The following is a 17,331-nucleotide window of genomic DNA, read 5'->3' on the forward strand; positions in this document are numbered from 1 at the left end:
TGCCACAAATTATTAGGTTTTAAAATACTTATAACTAATTTAGTCTAATTAATGACTGATCAGTTTGCTCAAATTCATCATGAATCATCAAATTAATCAAAATATACCCAAATTAAGAAGAAGAAGAAGATTAAGCAGGAGGAATTACTCAAAACCAAACATATCTCATAACTAGGTTTACAACTTAAAACATATCTATATATGATATCTATATAATATATATATATACAACCATATATATATGTTGTTCATGATGAAACTGATGGATCTCTAGCTAGCTAGCAAAAACCATGGGCTGAAACTCCTCTCTGTATATTAATTACTATGAGAAGTTTTTGTTCTAGAAAAATGTCGGCGGTGGTGATATTGTCTTGTTGGAAGATATCATGAGTAATCCTCCGCCATAGCTCCCGCAAGATTTAAACTTCTTCTTCTTCTTATATGGGTTTTCCGGCTTGGGTAGATCCTCCAAGCACTTAACATTAGAAAGAGAAGTGAATGATTGTGATTTCCCATCGTAATGCATTGACAACCCTCGTCTATATATACCATCATCAACAACAAATTAATTAACTTTTTAATTCAAAAAGAGAAACCCAACAAAATAAATTAACTTAAAATTAATTACTTGATAGGGAGTTGCCGGAGAAGAAGGCTGGACATGTTCTTCAAGGGTCCTTCCACCGGAGGCTGATGATCAGTAGTAGGAGAAGAGATTGTTTCACTCTTATTATCATCATCAGAAGAAGATGAAGATGATGATGATGATTCAACGCCGGAGATTGAGAAATCAGAGTCATAATCACCGGCACCGCCACTCTGTTTCTTGAAATCGGGAGGAGAAGAATTACTCATATTTTTGGTCTAGTATATATGAAATGAACATAAGGTCGGGGGTGTTACATATAGTATATGTAAATGGGATTGGGAATAGAGAGATAAAAGGAGATAAGGGTAAGTATTATTAAATTATTATAATTCTTATAATTATGGGTACTTGTAATTTCTAGATTCGAATTTATCCGCATTATATTTTGTCACTTTTATTAGGCAATCTTGTCCATTCTTCAGGCCCCACTCAGATTTCCCCTTGGAACTATTTGAAGTGTTTTTTTTTTTTATCAATTTTATTTTTTATCATGTCACTCTAATTTTAATCATAATTACTCATTTTATAAACTAAAATATAATTATTTTATTTTTATAAATTTTAAAATTTTAATATAAATAATATTATAATAATTTAACAAAATAAAAATCCAAATAATATAATTTTTCAATTTAAACAAAATTATAAGAAAAAACCTTCAAATAACCCATGTGATATTGAACAAGCCCTTTACTATGTAGGTTTCACTCATAATAATAATAATAAAAAAGGGGTTAATAACATGTTTAATTTATATCATCTGTGTTTGAAAATAATCACATGACAGCTAAAATAACACAAATAATTAAGGATAAACCGTTCCACAGTAACAGATTGAAAACAGATCAGAAAAAATCTGAAATATGCTTACCAGGGTGACAGGGTTCATAGTTGGATGGTATTTACATGTCTTTCTCCGAACTGAAAATATACAATTAATTAATTTTTTTTTAATTTTTTTTTCTGTTGTTGTTGTAAAAATAGATTTTAAAATCATTCATATTTTCATAATTTATAATTTATATTTTAAATTTAAATTATTTTTCGATTTCGATGCACCAGATAAATTCAATCCCACGTCAGGGCGGAAATAATTTATATTTAAAATCTCTAGCAAGAACGAGGTGGGACCGGTAGATTCGGGCAGGGATAATAATACAATTTTTCGAACCAAATCATCTCATTGTTATCCTACCCTAAATAATATAGTTGATTAAACTAAACTTATTAAATCAATCAATCAAAATCTTTAACTAAAATATAATATAATTGATTTTTGTCTATAAAATGTTTAATTTATTGAGTCTTCACGATGATTTAGATGTTTATTTTAAAAGTGAGCTAATGAGATGAGGATGAAAAGCAGGCAAGCTATAAATTATATACGTAGGTAGGCAAGCAAAAGTACTACCGTACAACCAAATTTATTTATTGATCCACATACATATCAGTTAATTAGGCAACCAATTTGGATTATCCTTCACTGGTCACCAATCATCAATAATCAACAATGCTGTATTATCCCAAGTCTAGTTAGGTTTAAAAAATATTATTTCATTCTCCTTTTATTCATATCATTTAATTTATTTTCATGTTTTATATATTTTTTATTTAATAATGTTTTTGTTGTGCTTAATTTTTTTTTACATATATAGACAATTAAAAATAATAATAATTAAACTAAGAAAGTGATGTTGAATTTTGGATAAAATAAATAACTAACTATAAGTCTATAACTATAGTACTTCCGGAAAATAAATAAATGTCAAAATATAAATGTGGTGACTCCTTTGTCTCTGTTCATTTTTTTTTTAATAAGGTTAATAAGGATTAAGGACACGATATCCAAGATCTTGTTTACTTTAATAAGGTTTTTCTATCGAAATGATATACTATTGGTATTGGAATCGGATAATCTTTAGATATCGATGATGAAATTTAAGTATATATCAAAATTGGTTTGGTTGGTTCACCAAAATCTATAATCATTCGTTGATTTGTAGCATTTTGAGAGAAATACATTTTATGTAGAAGAGTTTTCGCAAGCAATCTAGATTCGTCATAGGGATGGATCTTCGATAAGTTTTTAGAACGATACTTAATGTAGTGTCAAAAGTCTAATTGTAACCTATCATGAGATTGCTTCCGTTTCATTCTATATGTAAAAATGTTAAAGTTAAGAACATGCTTGATCAACAGTCTAATGACTCACTAGTCGAATTAGATATAGAAAAAAAATTAAAGATTAAGGAAAATTCATTTTATAATAGAGTTTTAATTATGGTAGGCCCATGGCCGACCTTAGGGTAAGCCCGACAAGGACTCGGTTAGGGCAACCCACTTGTTAAATTTATTAAAGTATTTAGTTAAATTTATTGTAATTTTAAACATAAAATGGTTTACCTTAGGGGTTAAGGATGAAAACTTATATTTTTATATAGTTATGGTTCCAAATCTCACTTAAAAGCAAAATTTTTTATTATCAAAATTTTAAACTAGACTTAGGGAAACAAAAATATATAGATTTTTTTTCTACTAGAGCTGGGGCAACCTAAAAATCGGGGCCGACTATCTAAGACACAAATAAGTATTCTCGTTTAAATAAGACGTTTTGCGTTGGTAAAATATTGATAGTTTCAATGTGGGACATTGTTATACTTACTCGCTAACATGATTTTATAAGATTTTTGTTGAGAGAAGTTTTGAGAGTCAAATATTTAATCAAATATCTTGTTATTTGAATGAAAGACTATTCACGGTGAAATATTAATTTATAATATGTGCATGAAAAATGTTCCATTATGGTAAATCGTATATGTCATAAAAATGTGGAATTAACAACTCACTTATTTTTCTATTATCAATGTGTGACTAGTATTTCGAATTTTCTATATATTATGGCTAAAATTCACTAGGTGATGTTCGAGTTTTTCAGTAGTTGCTGAGAAGTTTGGATTGATACGGCTATTATAAAATGTCTACATATTTGGTTACCATCTCGATTATTTACCGGTGGACTATTTGGTTGAAAGAAAATTGTTGAATTTTCAAAGATCGTATCATTTGATTCGTATCATTCATAATGATATTATTATAACGCTTTCTGATATTCGTTTTTAAAAGTTAATGGAGTCGATTGGAGCGTTAATAATTTCTTTGAGAATTTACGAGCTTGAAAATCGGTTTAGTGTCTAATTTTTTATTTTTTTGACTTTTTATTTTTATTTTCTAATGTCGTGATTTATTATATATATATATATATATATATATATATATATATATATATATATATATATGATAAATAAAAATTGTCAATTTAATTCCAAATCCAAATCTTGATTAAATTTAAAGAATGAAAAACGTATGGTTGGACGATGATGATTAAAATTTTAAATTCAATATTAGTATAATTAGCATGTATCCCGTGCATTTTTACGAGTAATAATATAAAAAATCGTGAAAAAAATATTATGGTAAAAATTTTATGGGCGGGTCAACCCACAATCCGACCCAAGTATCTATTTACTTTCACATATATCCAAATTAACCATAGCTCTCGACCCGGTAATCCGGACACTTTAAAAATTAAGTATCATTATTTATATATATATATATTAACTAGTTAAAAAGTTGAACTTATATTGTTAAAATGTCACGCGTTTATCAAATTTTGGGTTGAATTAAAAAGATAAAGTGTTATTAGTCTAGTTTGTTAAAAGGTTGTACTTGTTTTGTTAGGTTGCAAGATCGAACCACACCTATAGTATTTTTAATTTTATTTTTAGCCATTTTAATTTTATGGGCAGGTCAATCCACAATCCGACCCAAGTATCCATTTACTCTCACATATATCCAAATTAACCACAGCTCTCGACCTGGCAATCCGAACACTTTAAAAATTAAGCATTATATATATATATAGACATAAGTTTGAACCATATGAATCATTTATGATTAAAATTTTAAAATATACTTAATTTATTTGGAGTAATTATTTTTCAACTATTTAAATTACATGTTTGAAAAAAAAATAATAGTAAAATGATTTTTTTTTATGTAAAATGAAATAAACTAATATATACTGTTTTATTATTATTACTATTACTGTTCTTTTATTTTCTCTGTACCAACTTAATCCAAAACTGGCTTATATGAGTTGACTAAAATCTTAAATAAACTGTTTGATATTTTTTTTAAATCGACATTAACGGTTTAGTTTTGAATTTTGGTATACAAAGAGGACTAAATCGAATACTTACCCTTGATTAAAATGGGATTAAACCGCCTAGATGAATAACAAATTATTATAAAAAAAACTATTAAATTTAAAATATTGTGAATTCTTGACTAACAAAATGACAAATGCAAAAGAGATTCTGTCTTGGATGACAAACTCGAGGTACTCTTTATTGCAATTAACGTTGTAATCCTATGGTAATTGTTTTATTTTGATTTTAAACATTACAATTAAATATTCAGCCTATTGAAAATAGACTGTTTAATTCTTCATATATTTGATACAAAGATAGTAACGTCAAAATGACAATCATTATTATTCTTGTGCATAGAACAATGCTTTATTACAAGTATTTAAGATTCATCAACAAATTAAGTTAGCATCATCAAATCATTAACTACTAACCCGAGAAGATGGTTGAAGCCGAATTGACTTTACCTAAGGAATTTGGATATGTGGTGCTCGCCATCGTTCATTATTGTTTCCTCAATTTCTGGATGGCTCGACAAGTCGGCAAAGCCCGCCAAAAGTAGTATTAATCATTGCATCTTTCCGAACCCCTAATTATTGAAAAAGTTTAACGGTTTGATTGATTGTGGTTGTTGATGTTCTATGATGGTATAGGTATAAAGTGTTCTATCCGACATTGTACGCATCCGAGGCAGAAAACAAAGATGCCAAACTCTTCAATTGTGTCCAAAGAGGTCATCAAAGTTCGCTAGAAATGATGCCAATGTTCTTCATCCTCACCACACTTGCAGGAATTCGCCACCCATTTGTCGCCGCCTCTCTTGGCTTTATCTACACGATTACGCGCTATTTCTTCTTCATTGGCTACTCCACAGGCGATCCCCAAAAACGTCTCTCAATTGGGTTAGTTCTAGTTCATCCATTATTGATCATTAATTAATTAATACATAATTCAATTGAGATCTTATATCTGGATGCAGGAAATTTGGATTCTTGGCACTGATGGGGCTGATGGTATGTTCGATTTCTTGCGGGATAAGATTTATTCTTGCGTGAAAACTCTGCACCGTGGATTGATAAATTTGGTTTAATTGTCATTGAATATTTAATAACACCAGTTGAATAATTGGATTTTATTTACTTAAGTATATTACTAATCTATGTTTTTAATTATGAATTGAGTTCAGTCAAATAGTTTGATGTTTATGTTTGAATGTTCATGTTTAGTTTTTTTTATTCGACCCAAATCAATTAAACGATTCAAAGATTTCTTAAACAAGACGATTAATAGTTGAGCTATCCTTACTTATGTTAATTTAACTACATAATTAGCTAGGTGCAAAATATTTTTTTTAAGTATGAATTTTGATATATATAATAGTCATTTAAGTTTAACCAAAAAAAATAATAATATAACTAAATATAAATTAGTATTATTTTGGGCAAAAACAATTGAGTCTAACATGACCATGTGATGTATAATGAGATTTTTTTGCATTTTCTGAGGACATTGTTAATTTTTTTTTATTAATGGAATATGAATTTGACCCACAAATTGGGTTTCTTTGATTTTTGATTTTTTATTTACTTATTGAAATGTTGCTGATTTGAATTTTGAATGGTGTTAAGGATTTTTATGAATGACTAAACAAAATAAGTAATTAATAAAACACAATTCATCCATAAATATAGATAGATTCTGACACCAACTTTTTTTTTTTTCAAAATGCCAATAACGGCTATATTGTCAGGTTGCCCGCTCAAATATCAAATTTGAATTGCTCTTTCTCAAACGTTACTATTTTCAAAAGTTGATGGTATTTTTAGGCCATTAACTTTCTAATTCTACTATATATCTTATCTTTACCAGTTACCATTAATCTAAACAAAATCCATTTCTCAAAAACCTCTTTACTCTGTCTTTCGGTCTTTCTGTCTGTCCCTCCTCTTTTGCAACATAACAATGGGGAGTTGTTTTAGCAAGAAAACCAGAGGCGACAACACTTCTCCAAGCCAAACCAAACCACCTCAAAATGAACTCAAAACCCTAGTTACTGAAAAAAAGACGAGAGTGGAAGATCAAGAAACCCTGAAAAAGGAGTTCTTAATCACCAAACCCAGTAAAAGTCACGATCTTGATCGATTCTCAGAGGATGACAAGGGAAGAACAGAACAAAACCCTATTGCTCTGTCATCCGACAACAATCCCACAAAATCTGATCCAATCGATGCCCCAGGGAGCAACATTGCATTGGGATTAGGGGTCTTGAGGACCTCCAGTTGCACGAAAGAAGAAATTGACGCGATTCTGATACAATGTGGTCGTCTCAGCCGCAGCTCTTCCAACGGGAAAGCAGCGTGTTCCGGTTCTTCCGACAATCAGGCGAGCGGACACGCCAGGAAATATTCTGGGTCAAAGAGGAGCTTTGATTTCGATCAAGATGGTTCAAACAATACCAAAGGTAACAGCTTTCAGAGAGACGTTGACATTGACGTGGAAGACGGCGATGATGATCAGACCACGGTTGAGAGAATTCGTCGCCACCGTCAACGACAGTCCTCCGGTAGACGGCGTACACCAAGCAGAGAGAGAGACCAGCAACAGAGATCCGGGAGCAGTAGACGGGTGAGCCGCTCACCGACCGGTCGGAGATCTGAATCTCCAAACACCGGCGGAGGAGCAATATTAGGTAACATCACAAACAACAATGCTGTAAACAAACCGGGGAAGATTATCTCGGTTCCGGCTACCGTAAATTCTCTTGTTCTGGACAAAAGAAACAATCTTTCCGAAGCTACAACTGCAATTAAGCGGATTCAAGTCAATGAAAAGCCTGTCGGGTCGCGAAGTGCTGCTTCACCTCGTTCTCAGTCCCCGGCAAGGGCCAATGTCAGAGCAGCCGCTGAAAACCCTAACCCACAATCCGGCCAACAACAACAGCAGCCGTCATTGTCACTTAGCCGAAGCAATTCAAGGAAGGCCGAACAATCTCCTTTTAGAAGAAACCCTTTGGGAGAGATTGATCAGAACATAACCACTGGCACTGGCTACCAGGTATGTAATTGAATGTTTTCTCACCTTTGGGATTTTGTTATTAGAATGGTTAGAAATTAGAATAAGAAAACTGATGGATGATGATGATGATGATTGATGATGATACACAGAAAGCAATGGTCAACAATGGCAAAATCACAGATAACAATCCAACTTCATACACTGCATTATTACTTGAAGACATTCAAAAATTCCACCAAAAGAAGCCTGTGGACGACCTTAAGAAGAAGAAGAAGGAGTCTTTTGTAGAAGATGATCTGTTGGAGCAGAGCAGTCACCAATATGTAACGGTTAGGAGAAAGGGCAGGGAGGAAGATCTAGAAGAGTCTTCCGGGAGCAATAGTGTGGTGAGTGGTGGACATAACTGGGTTTCGACTGATTCAACCGATAGTTGGAGTACTTCTTCTGTAAAAGATGATCCCATTGATATCCGAAGAAGAGGAAGAAGAATGACGATTGAAAAGAAGGGATTTGAGAATAATAAACAGACGACAGGAATTGGGAGAAAAAGAAATGTTCATTCAATTGCTGCTTCAAGTTGAATGTTGTCTTAATTCATTGTTTACAACAACAATCTTCACTCTAGTCAATAACTCATTTATGTTTGAGTAACATTTTATGCCTCGTCTCGTGTCCACTTTTTGAGTGATGTTTTTATGCATTTTTTTGTGTGTGAAATAATTCATTTCATTCAAAAAGTTGTTACAAAATCAAATCAACCAAGTTTAATACAAAACCATGACAACATGGTCTCAACAATCAGTTTGTGTTTATCTACCACTAGAGTGAGTCGCTCGAGTTTAGGGAGTCCCGGTAGTAAAAAAAATAGATTTTTTTGTTTTTTGTTTTTGATAAGTTTAATTTAAAAAATTGATTAAAAAAATATTTTTTTGTGAGATTTAAACTTATAGCCAAATAAAAATTTTAAATTTATATATTGAAAATCTAAGATAACATTTTGTGTTTAAAAAACCATAAATTTTTAAATAACTTATATGTTTTATTAAATGGGTTGCTCCTGAAAATTTGTTTGGGTTTAAAAAACCATAAATTTTTAAATAACTTATATGTTTTATTAAATGGGTTGCTCCTGAAAATTTGTTTGGCTTGTCTATTAGAGGGGAAATTTGAGCAAATGACCCTGCTAACAGGCCTAAATGCGTATGGTGCGCGTGCATAATTTAAATAGCGCTCTTGACCCTTTTTTTTTTAATGACTATTATACCCATGCGTCACGCATCCTCCAGTTGCGTGACGCATCCGAAACCCTATAAAATCATTTTTTTTTTTTCATTTTTGATCAATTTCTCTCTCATCTAGGTCTTTTCCGCCGCGAACCCTAATGGCGGAGAAGACTTTCACTTGGAAATGGCGTATTCATCGTCGATGAACAGATCGAAGAGGCACCGTGGATCATTCCACTATATTCAATGGCGTAGAGCGGCGAAGAACTACTTCCAACGGCAAACTGCGGCTCCAACGGCGAACGACGACGGCCAAAAGATAAAATTTTCACTATATTTGTTGTATTCGTTTATATTTTGTGTTGATTTCGTTTACATATGATTGTTTGTGTTGATTTGTGAAGATTTTGTTTATAAACGTCATCGATTCGTCCAGATTCGTTGAATGTAGGTTGGTTGGATGCGTCACGCAGGATGCGTCACGCCGGATGCGTCACGCAGGATGCGTCACGTAGCAACCTGTCTGCGCAGCAACGAACGGACCATAGAAAGAAAGCCGCAGTCAGCTATTTTTCACACATCTACAAAATCAATCCCTAAGTAATCTAAGTACCCTTCTTAAACGTTTTAAAACCTAGTTTTTCTTCTACTTCAATTGCAACTACAAAAATCCCTCTTCAATCTTATTCGTTTGATCCGATTCCTTGCTCCTTTTCCAATCTCATTCCAGTACATTACAATCAGATTGTAATCCTCAAACAAGTAAGGTATCTTTTTTAGTTTCCCTTCGATCTGGGCTGTCGTAGGAAGAATTGAGCCGCAGTAAACTGGAGTTTTCTTTGAGGTATGCACTTACTTTTCCCCTTTACTCGAATTGATTGCTTAAGAAGACATAATTGACAAGATATTTGTTGGCCTGACATGACTTCTATAATGGCTTACAGGCTATTGGCTTGTTAATTGGGGTTGAAGATGTTTCACCGGACAAACAAGCTGATTTTCTTTCGGCATTGCTTAATCTCCTTAGCCAGCAGGTTAATAAAATATTAATTGTCCTTTTGTATAGGCCCGAGTTAATGTTACACACTTGTATCTAGTGCCTTTCTTTTTCTGATATCTGTCAAATGATGTTGCTTGATATAAAATAATTAGGTGGAGGTGTTGCTGCAAAATGCCAAACTTCACGATTCTGAAGAATCTTCTGCAAAGATTGCTAACATTCAGCAAATCATCATGGTGATTAATGCCCTGAGCAAGGTGCACTTTTGTTCTTTCATCAAGTCTGAATATTTATAAAACACATGCATGATTTTCTACCATTTTGCAACTTCAATCTATTTACCGTGCATTAGGGAATATTACTACTACTTGATCAAAATAATAAATAAAGATAAAACACTTTCTTCTTTTATGGTTCCTTGTTTTCTGCTCTCTGTTATCTAAGTTGAATTTTGTGGACATAGAATTGTTATATAGGGTTTGATTGCAATATTTTATTTTGTACTACTCATTTTGGATTTAGTTATTACTTTAAGTTGTGGGTATTAATTGGTTTTGTTTGGATGCAGTATAAGTCAAGACATAAAGAGGATTTGGTGGCGAAATGTTACTTTGCAAAGCATAAGCTTGTATGGGAAGTTCTTGATGATGGTTTGAAGAATAAGATTGAAATTCAGTGGTCAGATATAATGTCATTAAAGAGTAATTACCCAGATGATGGACCTGGGACTTTGGATTTAGTGGTAATTAACTTTCTTCTTTTGATTGTTGTTGTTGGTTCGGTTTAGTGTTTGAGTGACTCTTGAACTAATGTTGGTGAACTTTTGATTATTTTGAAGTTTTCCACATTATGAGCCTTCTCATAGTTCATCAGGTAGAGTGCAACTAATTATAGTTTGTATAGTAATTATTTTGTTGTCCTTTCATTTCATCAATTGACAAATTCTGATCATAATGCAGTAATGGACAGTCATGCAATCTCCCGAAGATGTCGAGAATAGATTCACTTGGTGAGCTGCTGGCTAATCTCCCGAAAATTGTTTCTCTCCCACAGTACTTGTTCAACATTCTAGAGGATTCCAAGATGAACCAAACTAGATAACCTTAAATCTGTTGTTGGGAAATCTTGTTCTAGTAAATGAATGATTGTTAAGAGGATTCTGAAATCGACGTTAATAAGTTGTGTATAGATAATAGGTCTATTGTTTCTGCTTTAGTCTTTCCTTTAAATGTACAATGAATATGTATAGTTTCAATTGTAAAAATATTAAGGGTGACAATTTAAGTTGGCAGGGTTAACGATTCTAACCCGACTCGATTTTACCTATTTCGAACCAAACTCGACTTGATTTTTTCATGGTTCTGTCCGCGAAAACTTCGAAAATTCAGTATAAATCATCAAATTTCAAATATTTATAAAGTTCTCAAACATAGGGTGACCATTATTGAGTAATGTCTGATTTACAAACCAATGTAATTACATATTTACTTACCCATCTATGTGATAATATCATGAATTCTCTACAAATAAAAAACAATTTATAAAAGACAGTATAAAGACACATATCATCTGATCTTTGTTGATCATAAAAGAGATGGATCAGATCTAGAAACTAGGGTTCTTCGTCGTCATTTTCCTGCACCAAACAGATTAACATGTCGATCTGGCTCTGCAATCTCACGTTCTCTCTTTCTACATGAGACATTTTATTTCTCTCCTCCAACAGATGAACTTGCAGGTGTTCAACACATTTTGCATCTTCTTCCAATTGCTCATTTAACTCATCAATCTCTCTATCCTGAGTTTTCAACAGACAATGGAGAAATATGTGACAAACTATGTCATCAAATTAAAAATAGAAGCTAATCAATCTACTACAATCCTAAACTACAAAATTTGGCTTTTATGGGCCACACAGCTTGGATTGATACCAGATAGCTATATAGATCCAATTTGAGGAAGATTTCATAATCAAGAATAAACTAACATGCTTCAAGCCTTCAACACTCTAAAATCAGTTGTCAGTTACCCTCATTTCTTCAAAGAATAAATTGGGTATTTCAACAGGGCATTTCATCAACCTAATATATTTGAACTGTTAACACAAAAAAGAAATAACATATTCAGATGGTTGCTACTATCAATCGAGAGACACCGTAACAATGAAATGCAAATACTAACTATAAATGGTTTGGGGTGCGTAACGCAGGTGCGTCACGCACCTGCGTGACGCACCTGGATTTCGCCGCCGGTGACATTTACCTAATCAATCCCTAATCCCTAAACCCTAACAAACAATGCGTTCAAAAAAAGAAATAAAGGAAGAAGTAAGCATACCAGTAGCAGAAAGAGACATCTCCTTCGTTGGGATTCCGCCGTCTTCGTTGGGATTCCTTCGTCGGTGGTTGTCCTTTTTAGAGAGAAGGAGGAGAAAAGGAAGTGAAGAAAGAGAAGAAGAAAGAAAGAAATGAAAAGAAAGAGAAAAACTGTAATTTTTTTTATTATATAGTAAGGGCATTGTGGACTTTTAACAATGCCCTCAGGTGCGTCACGCAACCGGAGGGTGCGTGACGCAACGGGGGTATTTTCGGCAGAAAATTGTTTGGGGGTCACCAGCGCTATAAAAATTAGTGGCCCGCACCAAACATAATTAGCCCCCTTTTTGGGGTCATTTCCTCAAATTTCCCCTATTAGAGCATCTCCAATGGAGCTGAAAAATGAAACCCAAAATGGGACAGCAGCTCCAATAGTACTCCAAAACGGAAACAAAAAATGGGATATCTCATACTCCCTCTCCAAATACTGGATATATGCGTTGCTCCTGTAGCAGATCGCATATATATTTTTTTTTTACATTTTAGCCCTTGAACTTTTATTTCATCAATTTTATATATTAAACTTATTTATATAATTAATTTATATATTTTATTTATATTTTAATTTATTTATATTTTAATTTGTTTATATGTTTTATTTATTTATATTTTATTTTTATCTTATGTTTTATATTAAGTTTATTTATATAATTATTAATTTAATTTATATAATATTTTTTATATAATATAATTTAAAAAAATTATAATAATATTAAAAAATATTACTTTAATATATATAATAATTTTTTATAATTAATTTATATTTAAGTTTAAAATATTTGGATGGTATTATAATATTGTGGTGTAATTTATAAGTTTGTAAAAGATATGGGTGATATTACAAAGTTATAAAAGTTGATGTAAGAAAGAATATTATAAGAATATTCTTTTGGGTTTGAGAATGAGTTTTTTGGTTGGAGGAGAATTACTGTTTTGATGTGACATTTACACCAAAATGAGTTTAAAAATTGGTTTTTCGGTTGGAGATGGTCTTACCAAGATTAATTTGGTGCTGCAATCCACAAATTTTGAACATAATATAAGAAGAGTATTATTGACATCCCCTACTAATTATATAGTCTTGTTTTAAGGGTAGTTATATTATTTACAAAATGTGACTATATGAAATAACAAAGTCTAAATAAATAAATAGTCAAAACTTAGACATTGTGCATTGCATGATTTGCTACATTATTATTATTATTATTTGAAATTTTTATGAGTATAATGTCTTTTGTATCATTTCTGCACGAGGATATGTGAGTTAGCTTTAACTAATTAGAAATCATATCATTTTTAAAAGTAATGATGTCATATTATGGATTAAACTTAAAAAAGAAGGAAAATGAACCCAGTATATTTTCAATCCACTTTTGCTATTTTTTCTTCCTTTTAGAACTCTTTGATCCTTTTATTTCATATATAGATTATAATTTTTTTCATAACCAATATATTCTTATATAAAAAAAATTAACCTAGAATGATTTATGTTGAGTGTTTCTTGTCATTGCGGTGAAGGTTTTCTATTATAAAAACGGGTCAGAATTTTATGTTATAAAAACGGGTTAATATATATTGTTCTCTTACTACAATAAAGATGAGAGAGAATGAACAGATGTAGGTTTTTTTGTTGTTCTTTCTTTATATTTTGATTGATCCAGAGAGAGATTGTGGAACTTTTAATTGTGGAGTATTTTAATCATTCATAGCACTTCTTTCATTTGAGAGCATGATATGTAAGTTTCTAGTATTGACATTTTTTTAATTTAATGAAACTTATCCCTCACATGGACTATGGTCGATTTTATTGAACCACGTATATTATGTTGTTATTATTTTGTGCTATTTCAGTTTAAATAAATCTGTTGTTCGTCGTAGTCGTAAACGATTTGAAAACTAATTTGTTACCGGGTTGATTTCTAAGAAAGATAAGTGGTTTTCAACCATTTATTCTATAATGCCAAACAAAAGACTTATCAATGGAATAATGGGTGATCATAAAATGATTTGAACTTAGACTTTAGGATTAGCTAAATTAATATTGCTTAATTAATTTCACAAATTCTCAATTGGTAGCACGAAAGTAATCTCCAATGTTAGTGACATCTCACCATATCCCCTCTTTGGTCAATATATACTTATTTATCCCCATCCTTTGAGTTCCTTTTAGGCACGCAATTTTTGTTGTTTGTAGATATATCTATGATGATTTTGGTTTGAATTAGAACACTTTTGAATTTGATAGTTGGGACATTGATTCAATTGGTTTTCGGTTCGGTTCAATTGGTCCAAAAAAAAATATGTGACATATATATTTATTCATGTAAACAAAATTAAAATGAGGAACCCATCTAATACCATCCTCCCTTATTCAATTTATACATCAAAATAGTAGAAGAAAATCAGAAAAAGTAAATAAAATAAATAAATCTCAGATCAAGAACAAGCTAGAAATAATAAGTAAACAGATTTAAAGAGTAAATCTATACTTACATTTGCTGCTCCTAATGCTAATAGTATTATCAGCTCTCAAACTATCAACATCTAGGGCACACCTAGCTTTAAATTCCCACTTCATCAGCTTCAAAGATCCAACCTTTAGCCTAACGGGCACATCCGCTATTAAATTCAAAGGAATACTACCGGTCTGTTGTTGTGTCTGAAGTGACTGTAACAGATCAGTAGCATTCTGTGTCTGTCCGGTCAAGATCAAATTAAGAACCGTCGTGTTTCTATGACCCTGATAGAATTTCGGCAACGACCCATTACATAGCTGGGTACCTATATACCAAACGCTGATATGACTCCCATTCTCGTAATAGATTCCAATCTTCTTGTTTGGATTATGAGCAGTGATGTTGACATTGAAACTAGCGTCAAGGTTCATGTCATTGGTGAGATTGAATTGGGTAATCCGCATTCTGTCGACAGAGTAATTGGGAATTTTGGGTTGGAATACTAGGAAGAAGACGGCTGTGAGGATTCCTAGGATGATTAGGATGAGGAAGATGAGGAAGAAGGTCCAGCAGAGACATTTGCAGCAGCAGCTACGACGTTTACGGGGTGGCGGTAGAGGTGCGTATTTTGGGATGATTACGGCGCCGCCGTCTGGTTGGTCGGAACGGGATGATCCACGGGGAACTAAGGGAATGTTTGGTGGTGCTTCTGGATCATGGACGACTGGATGAATCTTTTGGTTATCGGTCATGGTGTATATGTGATTGTTACAAATTTGAAAGATGTGTTTTTTTTAATGAAACTGTGTTTTTGTGAGATGTTGAAACATTTTTTGATCTAAATAAGGAGGGGAGAGATGGAGAAAAGTATTTGTTTTTCTTTTTTCTAGAGAGAGAGAACACTTTTGATGACGGAAGGAAGGTGAAGAAGAAGCTTGTCTCATTTCTCCACTTAATTTTTATTGAATTTAATGAGTCAAACAAGACGGAAGCGTGTGATTTTACAAATCTATTATATTATATTTTGTTTTGATAAATAAAAATGTTATTTTCCCTTTGCGGATTACTTAATAGTTAATATAGGCTGTTAGCTATAATTAATTTTTGGGTTTATCTAAATATTGTAAGAGGTTGTTCGTATTAAAGGTAATTAAAATAATTTTTTTATTATTTAAAAAGCATTTATTGAGGTTGATTTTGAGAAAGGGATATTTTTGTGCTAAAAATACTTTTTACATGGTAGGTATGAATATATATAATGATAAAATATATTTTTTAAATAAATAAATAATATTTTAATTAATAAATTAAATAATTAAATTGATTACAAAAATAAAATAATATTTTATTACAATTGTATTTAAATAAAACAAGTAAAGTCTACTAATAAAAATAACTAAAAATAAAATCATCTTTAAATGAATACTTAATATATTTTCTTTATTAATATTTTTTTTATCACTTTTAACTTACTAAGGTAGTATGGTGAGTTATCTTGAAAGTGAATATTAAACAAAAAGAATTTTTTTATTTTTTTTATTATTATATAATTATGATTTAGTTAAACAAAATTAATACAAAAACAAATTTAATATTTTATTATGGTAATATAACTAAAAAAATTGTGACAATATTTTGGAGATTTTTGTCAAGATATGTTAGTGTTGATCACGTTGATATTTATTTCAATGGTTAGTCGAGCATTTTAAAAAAAAAACTGAAGTCTTTGTCTTGAAAACATCGTTTTCAGTCTCAATTCTGTATCTGTTAGGATTTCAGAGGACCGAATGTTATATAAACTCGTATCATAAACTTAATTAGATTATCACTTTTAGGGTACGTAACCAAATTTTAACTTTGTGAACCACGTTAAATCTATGTATTTCTTTATTGATTACACAATTTCACGTATTTCTATTACACCCTATAGTTTAAGAAGGATAAAAAAACAAAGATTGATAAATTCAATTCTCACTAAAATGTAGATGACATTATTGTGAGAGTCATTTTAGTTTCTACATTTTAAAAAATAAATTGTTATAATTTTTTTTGTTTAGAACACTTAAATTTAGAATTTTTTAATTTAGAATTTTTTAAAATAAATAATGAATTGACTAACCAATAGAAAAAATATTTATTAGATTCCAATTAAAAAAAATATTAAGGTTATGTAAAATAATTTAATTATTAACAAATTTTATCAATTTTTCCTTTAAAATAGCACTATTTTTAATATAAAAAAAGGGTTAAGATCTCAATTATCACCTCAATTAAGATATGAGAAATGATATTCTCAACGACAAGTTAGCTAAAGCAAGGCCACGAATCCTACGTGGCCTTGCCAGCTAGGAGAGAGAAAAAAATAAAAATAAAATTGAAATTTTCTATTTTCCCCCCAAAACCAA

The 17,331-nt window shown here is 31.3% G+C and overlaps 4 protein-coding genes across 4 annotated transcripts; 2 read left to right on the forward strand and 2 right to left on the reverse strand.

Annotated features, from left to right (window-relative positions):
* Positions 1-340: 340 nt before the first annotated feature.
* Positions 341-855, reverse strand: LOC124916117 (protein OXIDATIVE STRESS 3 LIKE 2-like). The gene is made up of 2 exons (XM_047456852.1): positions 629-855; positions 341-539 (listed from the first exon to the last, which is right to left on the reverse strand). Exons 1-2 carry the CDS (start codon positions 853-855, stop codon positions 341-343), a joined length of 426 nt encoding a protein of 141 aa, XP_047312808.1.
* A 4,444-nt stretch (positions 856-5,299) lies between these two features.
* Positions 5,300-5,926, forward strand: LOC124913659 (microsomal glutathione S-transferase 3-like). Its single transcript, XM_047454071.1, has 3 exons — positions 5,300-5,415; positions 5,511-5,759; positions 5,837-5,926. Exons 1-3 carry the CDS (start codon positions 5,300-5,302, stop codon positions 5,910-5,912), a joined length of 441 nt encoding a protein of 146 aa, XP_047310027.1. The 3' UTR covers positions 5,913-5,926.
* An 803-nt stretch (positions 5,927-6,729) lies between these two features.
* On the forward strand, positions 6,730-8,618 carry LOC124915640 (uncharacterized protein At1g65710-like). Its single transcript, XM_047456397.1, has 2 exons — positions 6,730-7,911; positions 8,022-8,618. The coding sequence occupies exons 1-2, from the start codon at positions 6,820-6,822 to the stop codon at positions 8,451-8,453; spliced, it is 1,524 nt and encodes a 507-aa protein (XP_047312353.1). The 5' UTR covers positions 6,730-6,819; the 3' UTR covers positions 8,454-8,618.
* A 6,205-nt stretch (positions 8,619-14,823) lies between these two features.
* On the reverse strand, positions 14,824-15,830 carry LOC124915567 (NDR1/HIN1-like protein 6). The gene has a single exon (XM_047456317.1). It carries the CDS (start codon positions 15,676-15,678, stop codon positions 14,941-14,943), a length of 738 nt encoding a protein of 245 aa, XP_047312273.1. The 5' UTR covers positions 15,679-15,830; the 3' UTR covers positions 14,824-14,940.
* Positions 15,831-17,331: the final 1,501 nt, after the last annotated feature.

Source organism: Impatiens glandulifera, chromosome 9, assembly GCF_907164915.1.
Source record: "Impatiens glandulifera chromosome 9, dImpGla2.1, whole genome shotgun sequence".
In the NCBI taxonomy this organism is placed as follows: domain Eukaryota; kingdom Viridiplantae; phylum Streptophyta; class Magnoliopsida; order Ericales; family Balsaminaceae; genus Impatiens; species Impatiens glandulifera.

What these genes read in the sequence shown, in the direction of transcription:
- LOC124916117 (XM_047456852.1), bottom strand. Translation starts at nt 855, where the DNA reads ATGAGTAATTCTTCTCCTCCCGATTTCAAGAAACAGAGTGGCGGTGCC. An exon ending in CTCCGGCAACTCCCTATCAA is followed by an intron (nt 540 to 628) that starts GTAATTAATTTT and finishes TGGTATATATAG; the next exon opens with ACGAGGGTTGTCAATGCATT.
- LOC124913659 (XM_047454071.1), top strand. Translation starts at nt 5,300, where the DNA reads ATGGTTGAAGCCGAATTGACTTTACCTAAGGAATTTGGATATGTGGTG. An exon ending in GTCGGCAAAGCCCGCCAAAA is followed by an intron (nt 5,416 to 5,510) that starts GTAGTATTAATC and finishes ATGATGGTATAG; the next exon opens with GTATAAAGTGTTCTATCCGA. An exon ending in CAAAAACGTCTCTCAATTGG is followed by an intron (nt 5,760 to 5,836) that starts GTTAGTTCTAGT and finishes ATCTGGATGCAG; the next exon opens with GAAATTTGGATTCTTGGCAC.
- LOC124915640 (XM_047456397.1), top strand. Translation starts at nt 6,820, where the DNA reads ATGGGGAGTTGTTTTAGCAAGAAAACCAGAGGCGACAACACTTCTCCA. An exon ending in CCACTGGCACTGGCTACCAG is followed by an intron (nt 7,912 to 8,021) that starts GTATGTAATTGA and finishes GATGATACACAG; the next exon opens with AAAGCAATGGTCAACAATGG.
- LOC124915567 (XM_047456317.1), bottom strand. Translation starts at nt 15,678, where the DNA reads ATGACCGATAACCAAAAGATTCATCCAGTCGTCCATGATCCAGAAGCA.